The sequence below is a fragment of the Rhinatrema bivittatum genome, unplaced genomic scaffold (genome assembly GCF_901001135.1).
Source record: "Rhinatrema bivittatum unplaced genomic scaffold, aRhiBiv1.1, whole genome shotgun sequence".
Classification (NCBI taxonomy): domain Eukaryota; kingdom Metazoa; phylum Chordata; class Amphibia; order Gymnophiona; family Rhinatrematidae; genus Rhinatrema; species Rhinatrema bivittatum.
Window position 1 is genome coordinate 40,451 of NW_021821124.1, and position 14,188 is coordinate 54,638.

The 14,188-nt window shown below is 46.1% G+C and overlaps 1 protein-coding gene across 1 annotated transcript in view; it reads left to right on the plus strand.

The window, feature by feature from the left end:
* Positions 1-14,188, plus strand: part of LOC115082474 (cytochrome P450 2D17-like) — a 59,542-nt gene that overhangs the window by 23,408 nt on the left and 21,946 nt on the right. Inside the window, exons 3-4 of the mRNA XM_029586699.1 lie at positions 7,682-7,834; positions 10,452-10,612. Of these exons, the coding sequence (XP_029442559.1) occupies positions 7,682-7,834; positions 10,452-10,612 (314 nt within the window). The remainder of the gene's footprint in view (positions 1-7,681; positions 7,835-10,451; positions 10,613-14,188) is intronic.

A 14,188-nucleotide genomic window follows, 5' to 3' on the forward strand; every position in this document is an offset into this window, starting at 1 on the left:
GGTTGTCACGGAAATGTGGTACATCGAAAACATGACTGGGGACATAGTTATAGTGGACTGCAATCTATTCAGAAGGGACCGAGTAGGAAGGAAGGGAGGAGAAATGGCGCTAGATATAAAATATTAAAGCAACAGAATTGCAGGGCTTACAAGGTAAGGAGGAGACACTGTGGTTTACTCTGGAAAGAGGGAATGGAGCATATATAAATAGATTGAATGGAGGGTTTCCACAAAATTGCTGTGAAAGGGGAGGTGCTGTTGCTAGGGGATTTCAATCTGTTTGGTGGTGTTTGGGACATCCCAGCTGCAGTATCTTCTAGAAACAGGGATGTCCTGGGTTATTTGCCAGGAGAACTGTTCTGCCAACTGGTAATGGAACCCATATGGGTGGGGGCAATACTGGACCTGGTGCTTACCAATGGGAACAGTATTTCTGATGTTGTAGTGGACGATTATCTGGAATCCAGTTATCAGACGGTGTGGTGCAGTATTAGCAAGCAGAAAATGAAGAAGCTAAAAAAATGAAATTTCACATCTGTTTCTAGTGATTAGCAACCTGTCATTTAAAACAAGCATGGAACCAGAAGACTGGAGGGTGGCCATTGTGATGCCAGTTTTTAAAAAGGGGTCAAGGGGTGATCCAGGAAACTATAGCCTAGTGTGTTACTGTTCTGGCCGCGAGTACCGCAACCAGTCCCTTACCTCCGTGTTCCTGGACCTGTTCCCGCTTCTCGTGGCCTAGTTCGCGGCTGGTTCGGCGTTCCCGCGAGGGCCGTGCCGCTGCGAAGCCTCCCATGGACGCCCTGCTTCTAGGCGCACGCCACTTGGGTGAATTGCTCCTCTACGTCCAGCCTGAACATCTGCCTCCTGGCCTGTGGTGCCCCAGAGACTTTGAATATCTTTCCCAGTCTCCTGCAGGTCGGCCCAAGGGTTCATTAAACTGAGACTCCATAACACAGTGAGTCTGATGTCCCTGCCAGGCAAAATGGTCAAAGCTATTCTTAAAAGCAAAATTACTGACCACATAAACATGGTTTATTGGGGAAGAGCCAACGTGGTTTTTACAAAGGTAAATCTTGTCTTAACAAATTACTAGATTTTTTTGAGAATGTAAAGAAATATGCGGACAAAGGTGAGCAGTTTGATAAAGTGTATGTATATGTATTTTCAAAAGGCATTTGACAAAGTGCCTCATGAGACTCTTCCTGAAATTGGAAGATCGTAGGATTGTAGGCAGTGTCCTGTTGTGGATTGGGAACTGGATGGATAAAAGACAACAAACACAGGGTAGGATTAAATAGTTTTCCAAATGGAGAAAGTGGCATGTCCCAGAGGTCTGTATTGGGACCTATGCTGTTTGGCATATTCAGAAATGATCTGGAGAAAGCAATGAGTGAAGTGACAACATTTGCAGATGACACAAAATTGTTTTGTGTTGTTAAAATGGCAGCGGATTATTGAACTGCAGAAGAGCCTTGAGACTAGGATACTGAGGTGCTAAATGGTAGATGCAATTTACTGTGGACAAGTGCAAAGTAATGCACATAGGGAAAAATAATGCCAACTACAGGTACACAATGCTGGGTTGTGTTAGGAGTCACCACCCAGGGAAAGGACTTCTGATTCCTTGTGGACAATACCTAGAAATCTTTGGCCTGTGTGGCAGCGGTCAAAAGGCAAATAGAATGTTAGGAATTATTTGGAAAGGGATAAAGAACACAACTGAGAAAATCATAATGCCTTTGTATACATCCATGGTGCAACCACACCTTGAGTATTGTGTGCACTTCTTGTCTCCCCATCTCAAAAAAGACATAGCAGACATGGAAAAGGTACAGTGAAGGGCAACAAAAATGATAAAGGGGATGGAAAACCTCCCTTATGGAGAAAGGCTAAACAGATTAGGGCTCTTCAGCTTGAAAAAGAAACAACTGAGAGAGGATATGATTGAGACTTATAAAATCATGAGTTGGGTGGAACGGGTAAATCAGAAATGTTTTTTTGCCCTTTCAAACAGCACTAGGAAGACCTGAAGGTTCTTCTAACAACCAGAAGATTTAAAACCAATTGTAAGAAGCATTTTTTCACTCAGCGCATAATCAAGTTATGGAATCTGTTGCCAGAGGACGTGGTCAAAGCAACTAACATTGTTGTGTTCCGTGGCCGTCCACGGGCGCGGTCCCCTACCTCGTCCACCGACCACGGCGGGGCCGACTGCCCTACGCCGGGCCCGGCACCTCCATGCGGCGACGCGAGTCTCCGGGCTGGCCGCCGGGACCAGAGCCATCCCTGCTCCTCCCTCGCGGCTGCCACTGCTCTCCTCCGCGGCCCGGATTCAAGATGGCCACCGCCATCCTTAGGTGCGAGGCTGCGCCTCTTCACTAGACTTAAAGGGACCTCGTCCCTTTAATTGGATACAGCTGATTTCTATCCACAGGGTCAGAGGAAGTATAAAAGGAGACTTCCTCTGACCATTCCTTGACTTGGCAACGTCTCCTGTGAGCACTGTCTGAGTTTGCTTGCTTCGGTGAGTTCCAGTGTCTTGATTCCTTGTTCCAGTTCTTGGTATCCTGGTTTCTGACTTCGGATCGGCCAGCGGTGATTCCTGGTATTGACCTCGGACTGGCTAACGGTGATTCCTGGTATTGACTTCGGACTGGCAAGTGGTGATCCTTTGGTGCGTGACCCCGGACTGGTGAGCGACGACCCTCTGGCTCTCGACCTCGGACTTCCTTCTGATCATCGCCTCCAAAGGCCCACCTAAGTCCCAGCGGCCCAGGGCCCTACGGGCTCCTCCTGGGGGAACCGCGGGCTTCCAGGGGTGAAGCTCCAGTCAGCCCTTGCACGGTACGTTAGCTGCTTGATCTCTCAAAGGTCCACCCAAGTCCCAGCAGTCCGGGTCCCTACAGTCTCCTCCCGGGGGGACCGCGGACCTCCAGTGGTGAAGACACACTTCCATTCCTTGACGTCACGACTCTTCGGCCGCTTCCACCATCACGCCTGCCTACAGTGTCGAGGGTCCACCAGTCACATCTTCGGTTCCTGCCTCGCCACCCGACTGGAGAACCTTCGGGTCTTCCCCCCAAGGTATTCCATCCTCCCGTCGGCCCAAGGGTCCACAAGCCTGAGCATAACAAACATAGTGGAGTCCAAATGAAAGTTAGACAAATTTCTAAAGGGAAAGTCCATAAACAGTTATTATCCAGGTAGACATTTACTTGTTTAAAATAGTTATTATACCACCTAGTCAAAGATTCAAGCGGTTTACAATAAAATATATATAATAAATAGTGACTAAAACAGATCAAGATAAAATGCATACCTCAACAGACATAAAAATACATTCACTGCAAGTAGATATAGTGTATTTAGATTTTCAGAAGGCATTTGACAAAGTCCCTCATGAGAGGCTTCTAAGTAAACTAAAAAGTCATGGGATAGGAGGCGATATCCTTTCGTGGATTACAAACTGATTAAAAGACAGGAAACAGAGAGTAGGATTAAATGGTCAATTTTCTCAGTGGAAAAGGGTAAACAGGAGTGCCTCAGGGATCTGTACTTGGACCGGTGCATTTCAATATATATATAAATGATCTGGAAAAGAATGAGACGAGTGAGGGTATCAAATTTGCAGATACAAAATTATTCAGAGTAGTTAAATCACAAGTGGATTGTGAAATATTGCAGGAGGACCTTGTGAGACTGGAAATTTGGGCATCCAAATGGCAGAATGGAATTTATTGTGGACAAGTGCAAGGTGCTGCATATAGGGAAAAATAACCCTTGCTGTAGTTATACGATGTTAGGTTCCATATTAGGAGCTACTACCCAGGAAAAAGATCTGGGCATCATACTGGATAATGCATTGAAATCGTCAGCTCAGTGTGCTGCAGCAGTCAAAAAAGCAAACAATGTTAGGAATTATTAGGAAGGGAATGGTGAATAAAACAGAAAATGTCTCAATGCCTCTGTATCACTCCATGGTGAGGCCACACCTTGAATACCGTGTAAAGTTCTGGTCACTGCATCTCAAAAAAGATATAGTTGCACTGCAGAAGGTACAGAGAAGGGCGACCAAAATGATAAAGTGGATGGAACTGCTCTCCTAAGAGGAAAGGCTGAAGAGGTTAGGGCTGTTCAGCTTGAATAAGAGACGGCTGAAGGGGGATATGATAGAGGTCTTTAAAATCATGAGAGGTCTTAAACAAGTAGATGTGAATCTGTTATTTACACTTTTGGATAATAAAAGGACTAGGGGGCGGCACTCCATGAGGTTAATAAGTAGGACATTTAAGGCTAATCGGAGAAAATTCTTTTTCACTCAACGCACAATTGCCAGAGGTTGTGGTTAGTGCAGTTAGTGTAGCTGGGTTTAAAAAAAGTTTGGATAAGTTCTTGGAGGCGAAGTCCATTGACTTAGGGAATGGCCTCTATTATTACTGGTATCAGTAGCATGGGATCTTCTTAGTGTTTGGGCACTTGCCAGGTTCTTGTGGTTTGGCCACTGTTGGAAACAGGATGCTGAACTTGATGGACCCTTGGTCTGATCCAGCATGGCAATTTCTTATGTTCTTATGGTCTAAAAGCATGATGTAAGGTAGTGGACTGGACAGATTAAGATTGGTTAAGAATCCAATCAGCTGAAAAAAAAATGAATTTTTAATAGTTTCTTAAAACTTTTTTGTGTAAGAGGTAATCCTAAGGGATTCTGGTAGGGAGTTCCACAGGGTAACACAGGTGACTGAAAAGATGTTCCTTCATTTCAGAGAGACATGCAGATTTCAGTAAATATACAACAAGAAGTCTAATTTGAGATGAGTGCAGGACTCTAGATGGGACATATATTTTTAATAGAGTGCTAATCTGTCAGTTTGTGGTTTTCAAGTAACTTATGAATTATGGTGGTGACTTTGTATTTTACATGTCAGCAAATTGAAAACTAGTGAAGATTACATAATACTGATGTAATATATTGCCGCATAGTGAGGCCTATTAGCGTACAAGCTGCGCTATTCTGAGCAATCTGTAGTGGTCTTAGTTTTGAAACAGGGATTCTGCGCTATAATGCATTGTAGTAATCCAAGCCCCAGTAAGTGTTAAGGCATGGAGTACTGTCCTGAAGTGATTTGCCTCTAAAAGGGGTCTGAGATACTTACGAAGTTTGATTTTTGAAAAAGGTTGCTTTTGTCATAGCATTAGCTTGTGGTTGCATAAAAAGACTTGAAACAATGACAGTGAGGTGTTTTGGGGGTTTTTTTGCACTTGAGGGACTAAAGGAATCTGATCCTCAACCATAAAGTTATGGCATATTTAATGATGGGATACTTTCCAAAATCCTAATCTGTTTTATCCAAATTCAGGCTGTTTATTGTGAGTCAACTATGCTTTAACTGATGACAAACATAGAAAATCCGTCTGGGCTAATTCTGACCAAGTGGAGGAAACTGGGAAAAAGGCACTGGCTGTCATCAGCGAACACCCAGACAGGAAAGTAGTTTTATATGGGAGCCGCATATATATTGAATAAAGTGGTGGAGAGTGAAGAACCCTGAGGTACACGAGTATTAATATTATGCCATAATGAAGCAGATGAGCCAATTCAGATCTATTGTTAGCACTGAGATAAGAGCAGAACTAGGCTAAGATTGTGTCAGATGCCACATTCTTGTAAATGGTGGATTAAGATCTGATGGTTCTGTAATCCTGGGTGTTGCGGTTCTGGCCGCGAGCGCCACGACCAGACCCTTATCTCCGTGCTCCTGGACCTGCGGTTTGCGGCCTGTCTGGCGGCGTCCCCGCGGGGGCCACGCCGCCATGAAGCTTCCCATGGACGCCCTGCTTCTGGGCGCGCGCGCCACTTGGGCGCTTTTCTGGGCCTTTTCCCGCCAGTGGTGACTCCGCCCAATTCCTGACGTCAGACGCCGCGGCCTTGATGGGCTGGCCACGGACTCTGTCTTGGCCTTGCAACGGGTTTACCTCCCGGTTCCCTGTTGCATTGTGCCCCGGAGTGACCTGCCTTGCTATTCGCTCCGTTCCTGCTTACCTGCTTGGTTCCTGCTTGCCTGCTACAGTTCCTGCCTGGTTCCAGTACCCGAGTCCTGCTACAGTTCCTGCCTGGTTCCAGAACCCAAGTCCCGTTACAATATTGGTCTACTGTCTTAGTTTGGTTCCAGTTCCCAGTCCTGATCAACAACCCGCCTAAGTCCCAGCGGTCGGGCCCCTACGGGCTCCTCCTGGGGGGGCTTCGGCTTCCAAGGGTGAAGCCGCCTAAGTCCCAGCAGTTGGGCTCCTATGGGTTTCTTCCGGGGGAGTTCCAGCTTCCAGGGTGAAGAGCATCTACGTCCTGCCTGATCATCTGCCTCCCGGCCTGCCACATACTAGAGACATTGACCATCTTTCCCAGTCTCCTGCAGGTCAGCCCAAGGGTCCACTAAACTGAGACTTCCATAACACTGGGTCACTATAAAAGATTTCAGGGGAGTTCCTGCTCTTTGGAAGGTTCACTAAAAGGATAGAGAGTTCTGTGTCCAATGTGCTGTACAAGGTCTTTCATGTGTAGGAGGGGTTTGGAAAGGATCCCTAAAGTTGCAGCTAGTATCGGGTGATAGTGGGAGGTGGCATTCCCCCAAAGGAGATGTGTTTGAGAAAAGGGCATAAAAGTACTCCCACCAGCACTGAGAAGAAGCAGAGGAGAGCGAGTGGAAGAGAAGGAATTGAGGTGTTGGGCTCCTAGCACAGGATACCTAGAGGAGACAATTTGTTTGAATGTTAAATGTTCTAGACCACTGTTGTGCCATCCAGAAGTTAAACTTTCTTCAAGGAAGAGAAGAACTCTTCTACCTGGGGTGGCCTACGGCAGAGAAGTTGAAGACTTTGTATTTTAGCTTTATGCTGGAATGCTATTGGTCTGGAACCCTGGCATTAAAAAGGATTTAACAACTGATCTGTAACTCTTTGGAGAAAGGGAGTTTTGAGCCGTTAAGACTATAACTGACTCTGCGTCAATTTAATTGTGTGTTCCTCCATTTTTGCTATTGAGACCTGCATTGGAGGATTATAGCTGTCAATATTGTTCTATGTGGACTTTACAATAAATTCAAATTTTTTTGGAGCCAAGCTAAACAGTATGGACATTGAGTTTGTGCTAAGTCTTCCCTTGGGCGTCCCAGAAGATTTCTGGTCCCAGTTAGCAAATTCTGGTGAACTAAACCCATTGCGGTGCTACAGGAAGGCAACTCATCCTCTCTGCAGTTTTCCATTTAGCGATCAAACAAAATTCAATGGTTGGGGCCTGGTGTGCAGCTCCTGTTGCCGGATGTACAGAGGAGATGCTACTATGGTACAAGGCAGCCCTGTCATCAGGTTACACAGATATTACACTGGGGGCTGGGAGACTGGAATGGGGTACAATATGAGAAGCTGAGAGAGGAAAAAGGCTGGGGGGATGGGGAAGCATGATAGTGAGGAAAAGGGGCAGAAAAACAAACCCCTCAAGTAAAACTGACAAAAAGAGTAAAATTAAAAAAAAAAAATCAACAACTAGAAAGCAAACTCTAAAATCTAAAATTACATTAGAAGGAAAAATATTCGTTTCTAGCCTCCTAAAACTATAGATTGGCAGCCAAGATTTCTAAATGTTTTTGCACCCCTGCTTGTTATGTTCTCTGTTTAAATTACACAGGATTGGTGATGATGAAATATGGTCATGCTTGGAAGGATCTGAGGAGGTTCTCGATGTCTACGCTACGGGACTTCGGACTGGGGAAGAAGACGCTGGAAGAGAGAGTCATGGAGGAAGCTAAATATTTATGCTCCATGTTCGAGGCTAAAGAAGGTGAATCCAGACATTCCAGGTTTCTCTGGGAGATGTGGTCCCTGGGACCGTGGATCCATGTTAACGTGATTTTGTATTAAAAAGTATCTATAAACCATGCGCAGTGGTGCAGAGAGATCCAGGTTCCGATCCCCCGTCTGTCTAGGAGCCCCATGGAGGTGGGTGCAGTCAGGTCTGTGGAGGGAGGGAAGGTCGCTGTCACTATCGTGGCAGACCCTTCTGATCAAAGAGCGGTGCTGAGGATAAAGCCCAGAGGGAAGGTGCCCTGCCAGTCCTCTAGCCAGGGAGAAGTTTCACAGAGAACCACTCCCACATTCCATGTTGGAAGTTGGGTTTGAAGATGAGAAGGAAAAGGTGATTAAAAAAAAAAAAAAGTCCTTTCAGTGTCCAAAAGGGTGACTGATGCAGATTCCATTAACCCTTTGAACCCTAGGTTCCTATGGCGATAAACCCGTCAACCCTAAGCTCCTCAGGAAAACCAATAATTTTTGTCAATGGTGCTATTTGTAATATTAGTAATCTTTGCTGCCCATAGGACTCCTGTACCGGTATTACATGGGAACAGAATAAATCAGTATGTGATTATACCAGTTTACCGGGATAACAGGTGATATTGATATTAGGCCGTCCCTGAATTCAGGGACAATGGGTTCAAAGGGTTTAACCAGAGTCTCAAGCAATGCATCTGCTCGGTATTTCAATCAATTTCTAAAACTAAAAGCGAAATTATGGAAGTGACTAGAAGTGTCTCAGCCAGCAGCTTTTAATCAATTACCAGCATAGAGAATCCTTTCCTTTCACTGGCTTTGTGGCTCATATGTTCTAGGCTGAATTGGTAACTTCTTGCTTTAGCCATGTTTCTTGGTATAGAAAAATTCCCTGCCAGCTCTCAGGATGGAATGAGAGCCAGGAAAACCTATCCTTTTCATCTCCTTAGGTTTGCCAAGAATACAACCTACTTTCACACATTATCAGCAGATAATATCCTTGTGAAAGTGGAGACCGAGTGGCTCAGTGTGTCCTGTGCAGATCCATTCAACCATCTTTTTAATCCTAGGGAAAAGACGTACATAGACTAAGTTTAAGGTTGCTCGATGACACTAGTTTAAACCAGTCCTGGTTATCTGCCTGTAACCCTTTCTTCATGGATTATCCGGTTTCCAGAAGACACACAAGAATTTCTCTTAGGCTATCTTCTTTTACCACCTCCCCAGTTCTGACCAGTCCCCAGGTGTAGGTTCTTTCTATGAGGGAAAAGCTTAACCTTTTTGGCCCAGGTGGTGGTGTGAGTGAGAGTATTTCAATATTTATCTTTCTATTCTATGGTGCTTGCTGTAGGGACAGACAGGCTGGACACAATTGTGGGTGTTCAAATTAAATTTACTGATTATCAAAAGTAATATCAGTGTCCAAAAATCAATCCAAATATGTGAGATTACAGCTGTTTCTTACAGGTGTTTCTCATTCTCTGGGCATGCGCCCTGTGTCTCAGGTTCCTGGGATGGAGTTTACCACTTCTTTCAGTGCATAAACTGTCCCAGTGGCTAGGGAAATCCCACTTGTTGAGAATCCCCTGTATCCTGGAGAAATCCTACCTGAGTTCAGAGTTTAGTCTCTTGCACCCAGCGCCTGTGTCCTGGTCCCTTGGGGTGGAGACCCTGTTGAGGGTCCCCGGATCTTACTCCTTCTTCCTGAACTCCTGATGCATGTGATGTCTGAGGGGAAAATCTGATAAAAACAGGAAACTGGCTACACCAGTCCAGCTTCCCTGTGAGGAGGGGTGGAGCAAAATGCCCTCACAAACAAAAAAAAAAGGGGGGGAACCTTTTTCACTGCCAAAGTCTCTCTGGCTGGGGTGATGCTGTCACTGATCTTGCTCCTTCTCTGGATTAGAAGGGTGGCTCATAGATCTTCAGCTCCCTGACCTCTGGATCGGGGGCACTGTCCTTACCCAAAAGGGTGCAGGGATCACACCAGTCACTCACAATAATAGCTAAAAATCTCAATACAGTCTGTCTAAAAGAAGGCAGGTCTTCATAAGCAGGGTGTGCATTACTTGGAAACTCCTCAGCGATTAAAAATATTCAGAGTGAGGTGAATAGGCCTCACTCACACAAGGGAAACCAAAAATAGCTCCTCACTCCTTTGCTTAATCAAAATGGCCACACCTGCTCCTGGCCTGGCCCCCACATCCCAAGTAGATTGAGATCTCAAATCACAGCCAGCCTCAAGAGGAGGGGCTGTATAAGAATGGTGTCCCTTCTACTAAGCTGTAGATTTCTAATGGTCAGGGATCTAGGGCCATCTAGTGGCCGACCAGGGAGTCGCCACATGTCTTTGCTTGGTGGGGGGGGGCATTACATGCACTATGCTTATTTTGTCTTATTTTATAACAATATTTTATGATTGATCTTGTAACTCATTTTGAGTAGTGTATTCATAGAATGTTCACAATATATGTAAATGAATTTTTGTTTCAAATTGTAATAGGATGCGATGGGAGGTAAACAATTGGACCTGATTCAGACTCTCTCTGAGAATCCAAGTCCAGTAGTGTTGTAATTAATGGATTTTGATAGCACCTTATCCTATTTATTCTTGGACTATGTATCTTCAGGTCAGCCCTTTGATGCACGTTACCTACTACATGACTCTGTCAGCAAAGTGATAGCCTCCATGACATTTGGGGATCACTTTCAGTATGATGGTCAGAAGTTACAGAAGCTGCTGTATCTCCTCAATGAAAACATGGAGTTAGGAACAGGAACATGGTCCAAGGTACTATAGGCCTTACAGCTGTGATCAGTCAGCAAAATACACTTTATTTCTTGTTCAATAGAAAGGCAATTGATTGATAAATCGCACTGTTTTTAGGTTTTTTTTTTCTGTTGACCAAAGTAATTGTCTCTTTGACCATAAAATGACTCTCACCTAATAAGCAGTGAAAACGAAGAATAATGTAGCTGTATTCAAAGTGAATGAACCCTTTGCTCTGGAATCTGGTTTCATCCAGGACCAGCTCTAGACTAACTGGTACTATGTGCGACAACTGAAATTTGTGTCCCCTATCCCCACCTGGTGGTAGCTTGGGCACAGGACTTCCTCCTCCGGCAGTGGCTCTGGCACAGTATACCTATCTCTCACTCCCAATATTTCCATCACCCTGTCTAGCATCGGTATCCCCTCTGCCCTGCTCTTTCTCCCTGCCTAAAGTGCCCAACATCCCTCTCTCCCTAGTTTCATCTTCCTTTCTCTCTCCTTTCCTGCCCAGAAGCATCCCCCCTCTTTCTTGTCTCTCCTCCTCCTCCTTGCAGGCTGATCCTTTACCTGCCATCACAGATAGAAGCCTGTTTCCTCCTGCTTGCAGACATCCTATGTAAGAATGCAGGAGGGAGGGCACAGTGGCAGCGGCACTGAGTATAGCAACCTGTGCACACCCCAAAAGCTGTCTGGTTGGAATAGACACCTCTGGATCCATGGGGTTCAGGAGAGGAGGTACATTGGCTCTTGGACAGAACAGCTCATCCAACTTCTGTAGCAAAAATAAATTTGAGGGAGGGAATCTTTGAGGAATATGAGGAATTACTACTTTACTATGATGGCTGTGGATGCCTGGAATCCCCTACTAACAGAACTATAACAGATTTCAAGCATACTTGGTAAATAGGAAGGGGAGAAAGAGAGTGAGGCCTGGGTTTTGGTTTAGGGGTAAGGCCCTGTTGCCCTCTTAATAGAGGTATCATCACTCTTTTATACCCAGAGTGGAAAAATACAATACCACCCCTTCAGTGTGTACTGATTGTTTTTCTGCTGGTAGAGAGATTGCAGACATTTCTCTTGCAGAACAGAGTGAAAAAGTGATTTGTTAGGGATTCCCAAGAGAAGATGTCCTGAGATATGAGCAAATGGAGTCCGAAGACAGGATAGTTCCAAGCCTGAAGCAAGTCAAGATTTGATAAAGCCAAAAAGAAAGTGATTATCAAGGAGACATGAAGAATTGAGTAAGGAGTACGTAACTGTGATAAGGAAAAATATTTTCAATGTCCCAGGTTCCCCTGCAGTGAGAGGAGGAGAAACCTAGAAGTTTCTTGGAGCTGAGAGTTCATGCATTTTCCTCCTTGTCTGAGTAAGGAGTAGAGAAAGCTATCCCCTCATTTATTACTTCTGACCCGCTCAGATGTGTCAATAGGACACACTGGTGCCAGCATTGTGTTTGTCCACCAGCTGCTCAGTGAGTAAAATTCATGTGGATAAGTTGTACTAATTGTGGTGATCAACTGTAAAATCATCCTGCCTTATATCTATAGGAGCCAAGAAGAGCTCCTGGATTATATGTGTAACTGTTTTCATTGCTATACATTTCTTCAGTCAAAGTATTTGTCTTTTCGAGCCACAAATCCAGTCTGCCGTGTGTTTAGAGAGAAAACAATAGCTGGAGTTCTGCAATCCATGTGTCCTTTTTCACTGGAGGGACTTGGAAATATTTTATTCCTTCTCCCTCCTTCTCCCATGAGGTAAGAACTCCTATTTATCTTTTCATGTGGTAAGTAGGCCAGGGTTACATAGGAATGATAACGCATATGACCATCTACCCAAAATGGTAGAAGGCCCAGTCAAGAAGTCTGAAAAGCCAAGTTACTTTGAGGAGCTGTATGATGGCGTCAGGCTCCCAGAGAAATATAACAAGGTCATTCGGATTGGGGGGGAGGGGAGTGCAGTAGGGACTGGTATGCTCTTGAGGGGAGGTGAAAGGCTGCATAGTATGGGAGGCAGGACAACTTGGCTATGCTCTAGAGCAGTGGTTCCCAAACTTGTCAGCCAGTCTGGTTTTCATGAGATCCATAATAAATATGTACACAATAAAATTTGCATGCTGTGGAGACAGTGCATGCAAATTTATCTCATGCATATTCATTGTGGATATCCTGAAAGCCAGACTGGCTGGGGGTCCTCCAGGACAGGATTGCTCGAGTTCCTGCAGACTGTCATCTTTGTATGGTTGTGAGTGGAGATTGAAGATAAGTGTGTTTGACCTTATGCTCCGGTGAATGTGTTTAAACAAGATCTGTATGCGACCTGGGTAGGAACCTTCATGGACTGTGACTGGTTTTAGGAAAAATAAGAAAACAATATATAAAAAGTTTAAAAGTTCTTTTGATAAAAGTAAAGTAAAAGTGGACTTGAGGGGTAATACAGCTTGTCCACAAGCTATGCTCATGAAGGTCCCACATATATGCTTTTAATAAGTATTAAATGTATACTGGGGAATGTTTGGTGGTATTTTGGAATCTTTGTATGTCTGACATCTATGAGATCTTATTAGCACATAGAGTGATGGCAAGGAAGGATTCATATTCTAAAGTCTTTATTTAACATCCCTTCTCCCTCTGTTCTAGTGCCTGCATTATGTTCCTACCGTGTTTCCCCGAATATAAGACAGCGTCTTACTTTCTTTTTACCCCCAAAAGTCCCACTATGTCTTACTTTCAGGGTATGTCTTATATTGGAAAAACAGTCGAATTTTTTAAATACCTGTCGGAGGGCCGCGTGGGTCCAGGCGGCTGGCGGCGGGAGCCGGGTGGTCGCGTGTTACCGTAAATCTAGGCCGCGGGCGGGTGGGCGCTTGTTCCAGGCGGCGGCGGCGGGTGGACGCGCGTTAAATCTAGGCCGCGGGCGGGTGGGCGCTTGTTCCAGGCGGCGGGTGGACGCGCGTTAGTTCGAGACGGCCGGCGGGCGGCGGGTGGTCGCGTGTTAAATCTAGGCCGCGGGCGGGTGGGCGCTTGTTCCAGGCGGCGGCGGCGGCGGGGGGGGGGGGGGGGGGGGCGGGTGGACGCGCGTTAGTTCGAGGCGGGCGGCGGGTGGTCGCGTGTTAAATCTAGGCCGGGTCGCACAGGCGCGCATTCACTCACTGCCGGTGGGGCAGCCCCCACCGGCAGTGAATGAATGCGCGCCTGTGCGACCCCTGCGATTCGATGCTCAAGGCAGTCACATGCCGTGACGTCACGGCACGTGACTGCCTTGAGCATCGAATCGCAGGGGTCGCATTCATTCACTGCCGGTGGGGGCTGCCCCACCGGCAGTGAGTGAATGCGCGCCTGTGCGACCCGGCCTAGATTTAACACGCGACCACCCGCCGCCCGCCGGCCGTCTCGAACTAACGCGCGTCCACCCGCCCCCCCCCCGCCGCCGCCGCCTGGAACAAGCGCCCACCCGCCCGCGGCCTAGATTTACGGTAACACGCGACCACCCGGCTCCCGCCGCCAGCCGCCTGGACCCACGCGGCCCTCCGACAGGTATTTAAAAATAATTTTTTTACTACGTCTTACTTTCGGGGGATGTCTTACATTAGCCGAC